Here is a 13,014-nt window from a genome sequence, read left to right on the forward strand (position 1 = left end):
TAACTACTATTATGGAAATATTAGCACATAGACACCGTGGCTAATAATAAGGTATTTAGGGATATTTAGCTAGCCTCCTACTTGATATAGCATAATAGATTATTTTCATAGAGGTCAAGCTATGAAGAAGATCAGTATAATATTAAAATATAAGGCATAAAATACGCCTGGTATAACCTGAGGAGTATCTAATACAGGCTTAAAATGGGGTAAAGGTGTTTTTGAAGCGTCTCCTTGATATCTTACTGCGGGGATGCTTGATTCTCTTGATTCTCCCGTCCACGTCTTTTTTCTTATCAACGCCTGCTCAGACCTGCCGGCTTAAATCAGAGACTATCCGCATCAAGCAAGCCCTGTAGCTATTAATACTACGTCAGACATCAGTCCTGACATTCTCTAGAAAATGACTGTTGCACATCCTGCCAGTGGAGGCAGTTCAGTTTGTCTCACATACACAGCCTGTTCCTGACAAAGAATTAACAACTTAGAGCGGGTACGTCTCTTTACTTTCCATTAGCCCCCCCGGTGAATGACTACTTGATGTTTAATCCCCAAAGCCTTGATCATACACAGGCGTCCTTCGCAGAACGCAAGAAAATGAGATAGCTAAGTGCTGTGTGCCTGTGGACTAAATCGTAGGATGTGTGTTGAGCTTCAGCATCTCCACGATCCTATATTTTATTGCAGCGGGGAAGGGTGTACATTGTCCCCGGAAAGGCCAGATAAATATTGATATACAAGGTAAATCCGACGCACTCATAGCCAGCCCTATATTGTCACTCAGTCCCGCGCCATATACAACCTAAGAAACTGCAAGATCAACTGCGAGCACCACAGGAAAAAACAGAGCCCGCCGGATTCTGATGAATCGAGACACCGGATGCATCAAGCCCAAGGGCACACTAATCAGTCAGCCTAAGCACTGCGTCAAAGCAAGGTATTTACTTACCACAATCAATCCAATACACACTGATGACATGTTGACGACGGTCAAGAAAATCTTGCCCCGCGACAAGAACCACATCCCCTTGTTCATATACAGCCAGAAAACCCCGGGCAGGCCAAAGGTAAACCAGCTCAGAAACAGTGCGGCCTAGTATCCGGTCAGTTTCTTTGAAGGTGCTACTCTGCATGGGAAACTGACAATCAACCCGATAAGGTCATTAAACACTGGAATAGCCTCGGCGATGATCCAAGCTACGGTCCAAAGCACGGCCATAATTCCTATCCATGAGCCGACAGCAACGACGTCCCTTTTGTGGATCCGCTGTGTTCCAGCAAATATGCGCAGATAGATGGCTTTGGCGGCAATGTGGCCGTTGATCACACCTGCGATGACGATCTTTGATGGTCAGTCTCGAGCTAGCTGAGAAGCAACAGTCTGCGCGGGAATCGAGAATCTTACAGTAGGCAACGCAATGCCGTATGCAATCTTGGAGATTAAAGGAGACGTAGAACCTAGAGCAGGTGATGCAATTTTTTCGCCGGCAAAGTAGTATATAACGACCGCAGCAATGATATACAGCGAGATATCAATGAACTGGAGAAGTGCAAGCGCCTTCGGAAACTCCCTGGGGTCGCTAAGCTCGGCAATGAAAGTAAAGAAGGAATTATGGCTGGCTGTTGATTGTCAGAACTATCCCTGAGTATATGGCACCATTATACCCACCATATGCGAAGACCATATTTGTGACTGCCCCAAAGCCAGTCACCAAATCTGTGTGCTTGGCTGCTACCCATGTAGAGGTTGGCTTGATGATCCCAATACTCACCATGGTGACCATCACTGCGGCGAAGACGCTGACAAATGCTGCTAGAGGTTAACCCTAACCCGTAAGGTTGGCAGCAACAACTCACAGACGAGCGATAGCCATGAGACTTTCTCCAACGTCCGAGGCAGCGAGAGCATGCACGAGATAACTGCTCCCACAACTCCGAAGACGATGGAGCAAGTAGCATGACCCGTAATGACATTCAGGGCCACAGTGAATGTCAAGATATGACTTGCCATGATGAAGATCAACAGTAGTATCTGTGCTGCATTCAGGAGTTCCCTCCCAAACGGGCCCAGAAGAACTTCACCCGCATCAGACATGCTGCTGATATGAGGAAATCGCAGTTTTATCTGCCCTATAACGTAGCCGTTGTAGCTGGCGAGGATGCCCATGCTGATAAGGATGGCGAGTCCTGGAGCTAGTCCAACGGCTCCAACAGCCGCGGGAAGCGAGAGGATGCCCAGAGAGATAGTCTCAGCGACCATGAGCAGACCTCCTTGCCTGTTGAAACTGTTAGCACGTCTCCTCCTGAAGACTTCCTCCTGAAGACTGGGTAAACGCACCACCACTTGAGAACCTTGTACTTGACCTCGGCAAACTCCTCGTCACCAAAGGCATCCTGACGGATAGGCGGCATTGGTTGTTCTTTCTTCTCCATATCCTCTGGCTTTTGAGCTGGAGTCTGACTTTCCGCGTCCATGTTCAAATGATCAGGAGATAGAGAGACAATACGTGAGGTCATTTTGATAGCTGTATCTTTGATGAATGAGACCCATACTTGACACTGGGGAAGGACAGCCTTCATAAAATCCCTCTTATCATGTCACTCTTGGGCGTAATCCGGGGTAGGTTGGGGAGAGCCACGGTGACCCGGAGAAGACTCCACCCAGATAAGCCACCTTTTCAGTCCCGCAGAGATTTAAACCACCGACTAGGAAAGGAAATGGGTTACGGTTAGTGTGATTGATGACAGACTCGCGCCTGTGTCCAGTGGCGCGTAGTTTGTGTTCGGGACGTCTTGCGCTGAAGGTCAGGCGTGTCATACACTAATTGAGTTTCGGGATGACTTTCCTAATGGAGCGTCGGGAGCTTGCCTATCATACGGTGTCCCAGTGAAGTCTATATGTCTCTTGATAGGACATGACCTGTTGCTAGTCATGTTGTATTAAGTGTAGACTGTCCACCCGTCTACATAGCATGTGTATACACAGGTGTTAATGACTGTTGTAGCCGTCAAAGCGGCATTCAGTCGTGCACTACCTAGAAATGATCCCGATTAGCCGTAAAAGGTATCTTAATTGTGGAAATAGTCATATACTGAAAGTTTCTCTCATCCAGTTCCAATCGTATACTATGTCTTCTCAGGATTACCCAAAATGCCATATCTCGTGACACAAGGCCGCGGATGCTATTTAAGTTTCCTTGAAGTAATGGTCGGCTCTCATTGACAGCATTCTTCGGAGATAGTAGTCCCTAAGGTATACTTCCGCTATTGGCGTGGCGGATTGCTGGACGGAAAGCCTTCCCTTACCGTCGTGCCAAGTCCCAAAATGGCAAGTGGTCCCTATCCCTCACATTACGTCCATCTATATCTAGCACTCTTTCGTCGATCCTATATAGACATATCGATTGATACCCTGCGTTCTTTTTCCTTGACTCTTCTTGACATCCAAACAATCCCTCTATCTCTCCGTCCATCGCAATACAAAGCCCAAAATGCCCGATCTACACGGCATCCTAGTCGCTCTCATCACCCCCTTCACAGACGACAAGACACGCATCGATGCCGCCCGTCTAAAAGCACACATCGACCGCCTCATCGAAGCCGGCATCCACGGGCTCGTCCCTGGCGGTAGCACCGGCGAGTTCACCACCATGACCACCGCCGAGCGCAAGGAGCTCACCGAACTATGTATCAAGTTCGCCGCCGGCCGCGTCCCAGTCGTCGTGGGCGCAGGAAGCACCTCCACGGCTGAGGCTCTCGAGTTAGCGACGCACGCAGCCTCCGCCGGCGCCGCAGCGCTGATGGTCGTGCCGCCGTTCTACGACCCCGTCAACCTGGAGCAATTGACCGAGCTCATGGCGGAGATCCATAGCGCCTCCGGTCTGCCTATCATGTATTACAATATTCCCAGCGCTTCAGGTCTGACGCTCACCCCCGGCGAGATTGCGGGATTATCCAAGGTGGGCGTCAAGTATCTGAAAGACACGTCGGGGAATGCCCCCGCCTTCACAGAGTTGGTCTTTGGGCTTTCGGATAAGATCACCGCGTTCAATGGCTGGGATACACTGACCTTCTACGGTCTTGTGGCCGGTTGTCCCGGCGGGGTGTGGGGAGCGGCCAATTTCATTCCTGAGCTCGCAGTCGAGCTGTATGAGACGGTCTCGGTGAAAGGGGATCTGAAGCGAGGGCGCGAGCTGTGGACGAAGATTTGGCCTATCTGCAAGTTTTTGGAATCGCATAACTATGCGGCGGCTGTCAAGGCTGGGGTGGAGCTGACTGGACAAGCCACTGGAGGCTTGAGGAAGCCGTTCAAGTCACTTGGCCCTGAATTGCAGGCACAGCTGAAGCAGTTGCTGATCGACGCTGGTGTAACCACGATATAAATGGCTAGATGATGACTACTTCAAAGATTAGGAAAGGTATAGTGAACAATGAAGTAATGTCCTTGACTTGGTAGTTCAATATATCAGCCCAATGATTGTTTGACTGAAATTGAGCTATGAGTTAACGTAGTAATACATTCAGTAGCGGCGCAGGGTATCGTATAAGTACATCAGCAAAAAAGAGGCCATAGATGCTTTTGCCTGACAATATTAATCCACGTTGGCATCGGATCCCGTCTATTCGTCTCCAAATGCTGATCCTGCTGGTTCCATACGTTGGTCAGAATTTCCCTGGCCGTTTCAAATACGGGGAATCGACAGATAGACTCGGCCCTGTTGAAGAATTGAAGGACAGCGTCCCGTCTAGAGGCTGTGAGCGCCTCACACCCCGCAATAAACATTGGCCAAGCCGTTGCAGGGCTCATGGGATGCTCTGCTGGTACGGCTTCCTGAAACTCAGCCAGAGCCGTGATAACATTGTCCACATAACCATTAAGAACAGCAGGATGAACTTGTCGAACCCGCCGGTAAAAGAAAATTAGCAGAGCGCCGTTCAATGCTCGTAACATGGGCTCATGGGGTTTGGATGAGTCGAGGTGCTTGGGGCGTATCCGACGATCATGTCGCAGAACAAAGGAGCAGATCATATTTTCCAAGTGCTCACTGCGGCGGTGGAGCGTTTCCCACGCCTCAGGGGAAGCCTTATTCTGTGATTGACGTGCAATTCGAAACGTCTCCATCACGTTGGCGAGCCTCGTGGTCTGGGATACGAGTGTGAGCCATGTCTCGGGGATGCCGTAGATCTGCTTGTATAGTGTATCCGAAAAGTTGCGCGAGTCCTGCAGATGAATATCATGCAGCCCGGTCTCCTGATCTTTGGGATCGTCGATGTTCAGGTCACTGTCTGAATGGTGTGCTTCGAGTCGCAGGAAGTCGTCGAGCTGCGGGACCTTCTGATGCGCTTCGCTTCTGATCTGACTGTGCGGATCACGTCGACTAGGGCGAAAGTCGGAATCAAAGGCCTCGATAAAGGAGGCGGAGGGCTGATAGTCATGAAGAACATAGGTACTCTCACCTACAAGTCGCAGCCACGTATAAACATGGTGTAGGAGACGCGCCTTTGGCGAGATCCGTCGTTTCGGCAGGCCCCGCATGCGTAGAATGTACTCAGCGTGGATAAGGAATCCACGAGCATAGTGTTGTTGCCCAGACAATATCTAAGCACGTTAACCTTCGCTCTTCAGAAGGTGAACAGGACATTGGATGTCATGAACTTACAGCGTATTCAGTCAAGCAACATATGGCCATTAGTTGATCCTTGTACTTGGCCCTTTTCGGCTCTTGAGTTTCATACTTTATCGAGAGTTGCATATGCTCCCTGGCCTGCTCGAACAAATTCTCGGCTGTTCCTTGCCAGTGTTTGGCCGCATCTGACGAGTGTGCGCTTGGATACATGGATAAATGGATAGCAGAACAGGCCAACAACCCGTATAGATTGGCCTGGCGCGCATGGTTGATATTCTGGGATCCAAGTATGGTCAGATCGCCGTAAGTAACCATTGCGGCTGGTACATTCAGAATTTTCCACGGAGACTTTTTGCCCAGAGGCATAGGCATTGTTTGAGGAATCACGTTATCATGGAAATGTTTGAAGAGGAAGGGGGCCTCTGTCAATGAAGCGGCATGTAGCAAAGTGGAGGCCATCTCTGTCGGTTCGATCATCTGCAAGGAGCCGTTCCCACCTGGGGCGTCTGAGAATAACCCGGCATTTGCTGGTCCGCCGAAAGGCATAGGATCCATTTCGAACTCCGGACCGAGCGCGGCTAAATTTGTCCCCAGATTCATGTCGTTTGACAACGGCGCAGGGTTCCAATCAAGAGCATCTGGACTGCAACCAAGCAGATCCGACCAGTGGAGGAAATCGTCAAAATGGCATACAGAGTCCGGAATAAAAGATGTCTGAGCGAATGTCGTCGGCTGGGCCATAGCCTCAGAACTATCCTCGATCATTGGCGGGCTGATCGGCTGGGCAATGTGAGCCTCTGACTCGACAGAAGTGGAATCCAGTGCATCTTGTTCGGCCTCCTGCTGTACCACGCTATCTCCCCTCTGGGACTCAGGAGTAGGCTGTCCTAAAACTGCAAATGGACCGACGATGATATCGCCTGTGGGAGGGTTGTCAATGTCTCTGGTTCGGAGGTCAATCTCAGCCAACGACGCATTGATTGAGCCTGAGACTAGTCGCGAGCGCAGTGAGGATGTCATGGACAATCTAGATTGCTCTGTACCCGCATTAGCTGGCAATCATTATACATGCCCGCGTCTAAAACGGCTAGGCTCACCTGTGTAAAGATGCCGACGGGTTTCGCGTTGGTCCTCTGCACTATCGCCGGTATGGGGATTATGCATCCATCGTACCTTGCTTGGAGGACGCTCGCATGTGACACCCAGTGATCGACATGTACGACATGAAGGCCGCTTTTGGTCGCACTTGACATGCCGACGTCTGCAGGTGCGACATGCTCCTAGTGCGTGAGTCCGGCGCGGCAGGATGAAAGTTGAAGTTATCGGAGTCATTGCTATGAGGAAACGGACAGGGATAGACCAAACCAAGCTGGAAACCGCCGCATGACAGGAGATTGCGTCTTTGAAGCGATTGCTTGCCGGTCTCTTTGGGACGGAGGAGGTCAAACGGCATCGGAAGCACTTGCCTATTTGGGAGTTGAAAGTGAATAGTGCATTAACCCCGCATTTCATAGCCGAAATCTTAAAATATAATGAATGCCATTGGAAATTGCTTCTCATTAATGGTATCTTCCAGTCCCTTGAAGACGGTGTATTGGGATTCACAGCTTGAGGGAAGTAGGATTGATAGCTTGTAGCAGACAATACTCATGTTTCCATAGTTAAGCATACAACTATCATGTCAATGTTTCTTCATTCCATCATTATATGTATGATTTCCAAAGTCGCTTAACTCGCTTTGCCTCCTCCTCCACTGTATCAGGAATATCACTCTCCAGACTCCTGCCACCTGGACACCACCCCAGCAGTTTTCTCGCCCGTTGACTGTTCTGGCGAGCGTTGGTGCCCCATAGAACTCCCCCGTGGGGAGATAACTTGTCCGCAGCCTCATGGTCGATCTCAGAGACTAGAGGCGACTCTATCAAGCCGAGACGGTGGGCCGTCTGAGCAAGCAACTGGGAAATCCCGCTAAAGCTCTGGTTGCCGACGTCAGTACTTTGGACACACAAGAACGACAAATTCTCCAGAGCCGTCGGCTTACCAGCATCGAGTTGCCGGGGAAGTATAGCCCCTCTTGATTCCACATGTGCTCGTCTGTCCCTTTCTGAACAGCCTTTTCAACCAGCTTTACGAAAAGATCGCTGATGTCGGAGATATGAACGTTGCTCCAAGTGCTCTCGCCCTTGCCCACCTTGATCGCTCGTCCGGTTTCGATGGCGACTCTGGCAAGTTCTGGGATCTGAATACTCCGCTGCTTGATGATGCCTCGACCTTGTCCATAAATGATCGGTGCAAACACAAGAGCCGTCTTGGGGCCGGTCAGGTTAAGAACAAAGTCATCGACTACACGGCGAGTCGCATTCTGGCGAATAATGTCGCGGACAGCGTCAGCATTGTCGACATCGCCAAAAACCTTGTCAGTTCCTTCTCCGTATGTGCCGTTGACAATATCGGCAATTGAAAGGACACTTGCGCCCGAGATCTGAAGCCAGTAGCCTTGTAGAGTCAGCATGCCGCTCTTTAGATGAAAATGACTGTTCGGCCTACCGGGATCACTGCGCTTAGCTAGACCGCGAGCAATAGCCTTGACACTTTCAATGTGGCTTGAACTGGCAGTATCTGCAGACTCAGACTATCAGCGGCACCTCGATATCTTCTGCTTAATGACTTACGAACGACCACATCAGCCTGACGAGCTTCCTCTTCAATCAGGGATGTGGAATCGAGATCACCACTGACCACTCGAACGTTTGGATAGGCTTGAGACAGAATCGCAGCTTTTCTTGCGTCCCTCACCAGAGTAGAAATACTATACTCGGGATGAGTGGACCGTAGCGCGTGAAGGACATCGCCGCCAATATAGCCAGAGGCACCTGTGCTATAGTCCTGTCAGTGACGGAGCCCTGTAGTATATTGTTCGAAAGCCACCTACAGGAAAATGCGAGTGGGGATAGTCATATCGCAGGGGGTTACTGAAACTCAGTAAGAAAGGTCAATGCTTACGGAGTAATTTGGGAACTTCTAATTCCATGGGCTTCGGAATAATATATGATGTTAGTGGGAGGCTTATAGTGCTTGTGGAAGGTTGTTCCGCAAGTCTCTCATGCGATGCATGCAACAATGCAGATGGGGTAATTGGTTCCGCTGAGCTCTCAAACGTAACTCCGAGGTAGGTTCGTGCCACAAATAAAAGCATATCGGAAATGACATGATAAGAAATTCAGATGACTGGATGCAAGCCGTTCAGAAAGGCGGATAGGTCTCTTGTTCGCAAGTAATTTCTCCATTGTATGCTCAACCTATTTTCCGACCACGTCTTCATACAGTATCATCGTCTCGATGGCTCATCGAGGAGAGACTCTACACAACGAGGTATCCTGCATAGCAGACCTCAAAGCTCTAGGAAGCAGTAAGCTTCCGAAGATGGTCAGAGGTGAGCAAATCCAATCTGTTCGTGGAACTCGCACCCTTACAGTTTACATAGATTACTACAATGAAGGCGCAATGGATCTAATCACGTACGTATCATTCCACTTGACGAGGATCAATCAACTAAATGTCCCTCAGATTACGAGAGAATGAAACTGCCTTCGACCGCTATAAAATCCTTCCTCGCGTTCTGAGAAACGTCGACCACGTTGATACGACCACGGAAATCCTAGGGACTAAGACTTCCCTCCCGTTTGGATTCAGCCCTGCTGCATCGCAAAAACTAGCTCATCCAGATGGAGAACTGGCGGTATCACGGGCTGCCGCAAAGTACGGTATCTGCATGGGGCTCTCGTCGTACTCGAATTATTCCCTGGAGGATGTGGCTGCGCAGGGGACCGGGAACCCGTACGTGATGCAGATGTGTGTGTTGCGGGATCGATCAATCACAATTCAGCTACTGGAACGGGCTGAAAGTATGTCTCTCGCGTCCCTGCCAGACGTTATACGTACTAACATGGCGCAGAGGCGGGATACAAGGCACTATTCCTTTCGGTCGATGTCCCTGTGCTCGGAAAGAGGCTCAATGAATACCGCAATAGCTATACCCTTCCGGAAGATATGAACTGGCCGAATATCCTCAGTTACGGCGCTGATACCTCAAACCGTACTGACTATGGTAGGAATGCCTATTCCCGAGGGCTACCGCAGAAAAGTAACCAAAGCAGATCCAAGTCTCGACTGGGAAAGCACAATCCCGTGGCTCAGAAAACATACCTCGTTGCAGATATGGCTCAAAGGGAGTACGCCGTCTTCCTTCCTCAAGAGACTGGGCATTCCTTTGACTGACATGATCCGGAACAGTTTGCTTCCCCGCAGACGTCGAACTAGCAATTTATTACGGCGTCGACGGAATTGTGATCTCCAACCACGGCGGTCGCCAGCTGGACGGAATCCCAGCAACGCTAGATGCACTGAGACTATGTGCCCCGATTGCACGGGGGCGAATCCCACTTGCAATTGACGGGGGCATCCGGCGAGGATCGGATATCTTTAAGGCTCTTGCACTTGGGGCCAGTTACTGTTTCGTAGGGAGGATCCCCATTTGGGGCCTTGCAGTAAGGCTTGTTCTCTGGCGTGTCGTTATAGTGATAAGCTAATATACATTCAGTATAATGGCCAGGAGGGCGTCGAGTTGGCAATCAGGATTCTACGGCAAGAACTGAAGATTACCATGGCTCTTGCAGGGTGAGTCCTACACTGTCTTGATTTATGCCCTTGACTAACGATCGCAGCTGCACATCTATTAGTGACATTAATGAGAGCTATCTGTCAGTTCTGAAATCAAACGGGCAGTTGGCAAGGCTGTAGGGCAAGACCGCGGGGGTTATTAAGCATTCCTAGCATTCTCTTCTAGCGATACTTGGTAGTCATTTCATCAGAATAGGCGATTTCTCATATTAAACCATCTGTTGACTCTTATTCAATCTGCCTGTAGCTATGTATCCGGTTGTCACAGTTCTGGGCCTATTACTCCCGATTAGCCTTGCTAGAGTAAAATATTGGCTTACCCAGGTCCCTCCGGACTTTGCTGCTACAGGTGTTCATATCCGGGGTAGCAACGCAAATGCCTCGAATCATGCACAAAAACTGACCAGCGAACTCTGATTGTCCCTCATGGACTGATTCCAATGACCAATCAGAATGCAGAACACTGAAATTCGGAAGGACCTTCCAGAAAGGGATTGCACTTGTGCATAGCCACCCTTGCATCTGGCATCACATTAGGCATGTCGATCCGCAGAAACCCACTCCTTTCTCTGCATCAGATACCAGACTAGATGGAGATAAACAAGGCCTATATTAGAATCGACAGTGGCCATAAACTCTGAATCTCATCGTCGATTATACAATTACACACATACGCACAGTCAGAACCATGGCAGACCTCTTTGTCGATATAACGACCCCGAATAATCACGCTTACCGACAGCCGACTGGCCTCTTCATTGGCAATTCTTTTGTCCCGGGGTCGAGCGGGCAAACTATCACTTCAATTGACCCTGCGTATGCCTGGAGCATCCTGTTTGGGCGCACTCATTCAGTCAATTTAACTAATGCATATGTGCAGCACCGATAAACCCATCACCACAGTCCACGCAGCCAGCGCCGAGGATGTAGATCGAGCTGTGAAGTCCGCCCGGGCTGCCCTGGTACATCCCTCCTGGAAACAGCTTCCTGCTACCGACCGGGGGATACTACTGGCGAAGTTGGCCGATCTGATGGGACAAAAGCGGGAGTTGCTTGCCTCAATCGATGCATGGGATAACGGTATGCTGCTCTTGCAAAGCCTTGAATCACATCTAACCCAAATAGGGAAACCATATCACGTAGCGCTGGAAGAGGACCTCACCGAGGCCATTACAACCATCCGTTACTATAGTGGCTGGGCTGATAAGATCGCGGGTCAGACCATCAGCACGACATCTAACAAGTTCGCGTATACAATTCGTCAGCCGATTGGCGTCGTTGGACAGATCATCCCGTGGAACTACCCCTTGTCCATGGCTACCTGGAAACTCGGCCCTGCATTAGCTTGTGGGAACACGGTCGTTCTGAAACCCGCCGAGCAGACACCTCTCAGCGCCCTTGTGCTCGCGGAGCTAATTGAGGAGGCGGGATTCCCTCCTGGGGTCGTGAATATTGTCAATGGATACGGGAGAGAAGCCGGTGCTGCGCTGGCATCTCATCCGCTAGTCGATAAGATTGCTTTCACCGGCTCAACGCAAACAGCAAGAGAGATCATGAAGATGGCCGCGGGAACGTTGAAAGATATCACACTCGAGACTGGTGGAAAGTCACCACTTCTGGTATTCCCAGACGCTGACATGGAACAAGCCGTGAAATGGTCGCATTTCGGCATCATGTCAAACCAAGGCCAGATCTGCACGGCTACTTCCCGCATCTACGTCCATCAGGACGTCTTCCCTTCCTTCCTGGAGAGATTCAAACAGGCGATCGAAACCACGTCCAAGATCGGTGACCAGTGGGATGAATCTACGTTTCAGGGCCCACAGGTGACACGAACCCAGTATGAGCGTATCCTCTCGCATATTGAGATGGCCAAGAAAGACGGTGCAAAACTCGTCATTGGTGGAGGTCAATATGTCCCCAGCGAAGACAAAAATAGAGATGGATATTTTGTCCAGCCTACTGTTTTCACAGGTACCACAGACTCGATGGCTATCGTCCGCGAGGAGGTCTTCGGGCCCGTGGTGATTATCGAGCCATTCGCAACGGAAGAAGAAGCCATCCGCCGGGCCAATGATACCATCTATGGTCTTGGGGCAGCCGTGTTCACAAAGGGTCTGGAACGGGCGCATAGGGTTGCCTCAGAGATTGACTCGGGGATGGTCTGGATCAATAGTAGTCAAGACTGTGATCCTCGTGTGCCGTTTGGGGGTGTCAAACAGAGCGGCATTGGGCGGGAGCTTGGTGAAGCTGGTCTGGCCGCCTATAGTCGGATCAAGGCCGTACATGTCAACATGGGAAATAAACTGTAACTGTTTCTTTGGAAGAGACTTACATCTTTTTCCACGCTACAACCATAAAATCTCAGTGTCGGAACCGTGCCGTACCTATTCCAATGTCGTGGCATCAACGGGCCCATGACAGTGCTATGGTTCACACCAAGTCGGTTGTTAAAGCCGAAAAGCACATGGTCCAAGTCGCTTTTCTTTCGTCAAAGACTATGAACGGACTGGCGCAGTCTCATTGATGACGACAGTGAAGAGACTTGCTCAAGAGATGGGGTTATCCTGGATTTGACGGGAGAAATGAGGTCTGGGGTAAATCCTTCGGCATGTCGAACAACAATGGACTTGTTAGAAAGATGTCTTGAATAGAGTTGTAAGCGCAAGAGACTAGTTTATCATTGGCCTAAATACTTTCACAACTC

The 13,014-nt window shown here is 50.0% G+C and overlaps 6 protein-coding genes across 6 annotated transcripts; 3 read left to right on the forward strand and 3 right to left on the reverse strand.

Annotated features, from left to right (window-relative positions):
• Nucleotides 1-818: 818 nt before the first annotated feature.
• On the reverse strand, nt 819-2,517 carry Aspvir_002388 (neutral amino acid permease; the record flags this gene model as incomplete). The annotated part of the gene is made up of 7 exons (XM_043273989.1): nt 819-902; nt 950-1,093; nt 1,145-1,342; nt 1,406-1,620; nt 1,670-1,810; nt 1,858-2,276; nt 2,339-2,517. 7 exons carry the CDS (start codon nt 2,515-2,517, stop codon nt 819-821), a joined length of 1,380 nt encoding a protein of 459 aa, XP_043129924.1.
• Nucleotides 2,518-3,491: 974 nt separating this feature from the next.
• Aspvir_002389 (dihydrodipicolinate synthase family protein) lies at nt 3,492-4,382 on the forward strand (the record flags this gene model as incomplete). Its single annotated transcript, XM_043273990.1, has 1 exon — nt 3,492-4,382. The coding sequence occupies one exon, from the start codon at nt 3,492-3,494 to the stop codon at nt 4,380-4,382; it is 891 nt and encodes a 296-aa protein (XP_043129925.1).
• Nucleotides 4,383-4,552: 170 nt separating this feature from the next.
• On the reverse strand, nt 4,553-6,959 carry Aspvir_002390 (Zn(II)2Cys6 transcription factor; the record flags this gene model as incomplete). Its single annotated transcript, XM_043273991.1, has 3 exons — nt 4,553-5,599; nt 5,661-6,664; nt 6,725-6,959. 3 exons carry the CDS (start codon nt 6,957-6,959, stop codon nt 4,553-4,555), a joined length of 2,286 nt encoding a protein of 761 aa, XP_043129926.1.
• Nucleotides 6,960-7,330: 371 nt separating this feature from the next.
• Aspvir_002391 (uncharacterized protein) lies at nt 7,331-8,585 on the reverse strand (the record flags this gene model as incomplete). Its single annotated transcript, XM_043273992.1, has 5 exons — nt 7,331-7,603; nt 7,669-8,123; nt 8,175-8,246; nt 8,300-8,505; nt 8,560-8,585. The coding sequence occupies 5 exons, from the start codon at nt 8,583-8,585 to the stop codon at nt 7,331-7,333; spliced, it is 1,032 nt and encodes a 343-aa protein (XP_043129927.1).
• A 381-nt stretch (nt 8,586-8,966) lies between these two features.
• On the forward strand, nt 8,967-10,427 carry Aspvir_002392 (alpha-hydroxy acid oxidase; the record flags this gene model as incomplete). Its single annotated transcript, XM_043273993.1, has 7 exons — nt 8,967-9,145; nt 9,195-9,532; nt 9,583-9,735; nt 9,785-9,859; nt 9,921-10,174; nt 10,228-10,304; nt 10,352-10,427. 7 exons carry the CDS (start codon nt 8,967-8,969, stop codon nt 10,425-10,427), a joined length of 1,152 nt encoding a protein of 383 aa, XP_043129928.1.
• A 568-nt stretch (nt 10,428-10,995) lies between these two features.
• Nucleotides 10,996-12,619, forward strand: Aspvir_002393 (aldehyde dehydrogenase ALDH; the record flags this gene model as incomplete). Its single annotated transcript, XM_043273994.1, has 3 exons — nt 10,996-11,123; nt 11,188-11,387; nt 11,433-12,619. The coding sequence occupies 3 exons, from the start codon at nt 10,996-10,998 to the stop codon at nt 12,617-12,619; spliced, it is 1,515 nt and encodes a 504-aa protein (XP_043129929.1).
• Nucleotides 12,620-13,014: the final 395 nt, after the last annotated feature.

Source organism: Aspergillus viridinutans (genome assembly GCF_018404265.1).
Source record: "Aspergillus viridinutans IFM 47045 DNA, scaffold_11, whole genome shotgun sequence".
NCBI classification, from domain to species: domain Eukaryota; kingdom Fungi; phylum Ascomycota; class Eurotiomycetes; order Eurotiales; family Aspergillaceae; genus Aspergillus; species Aspergillus viridinutans.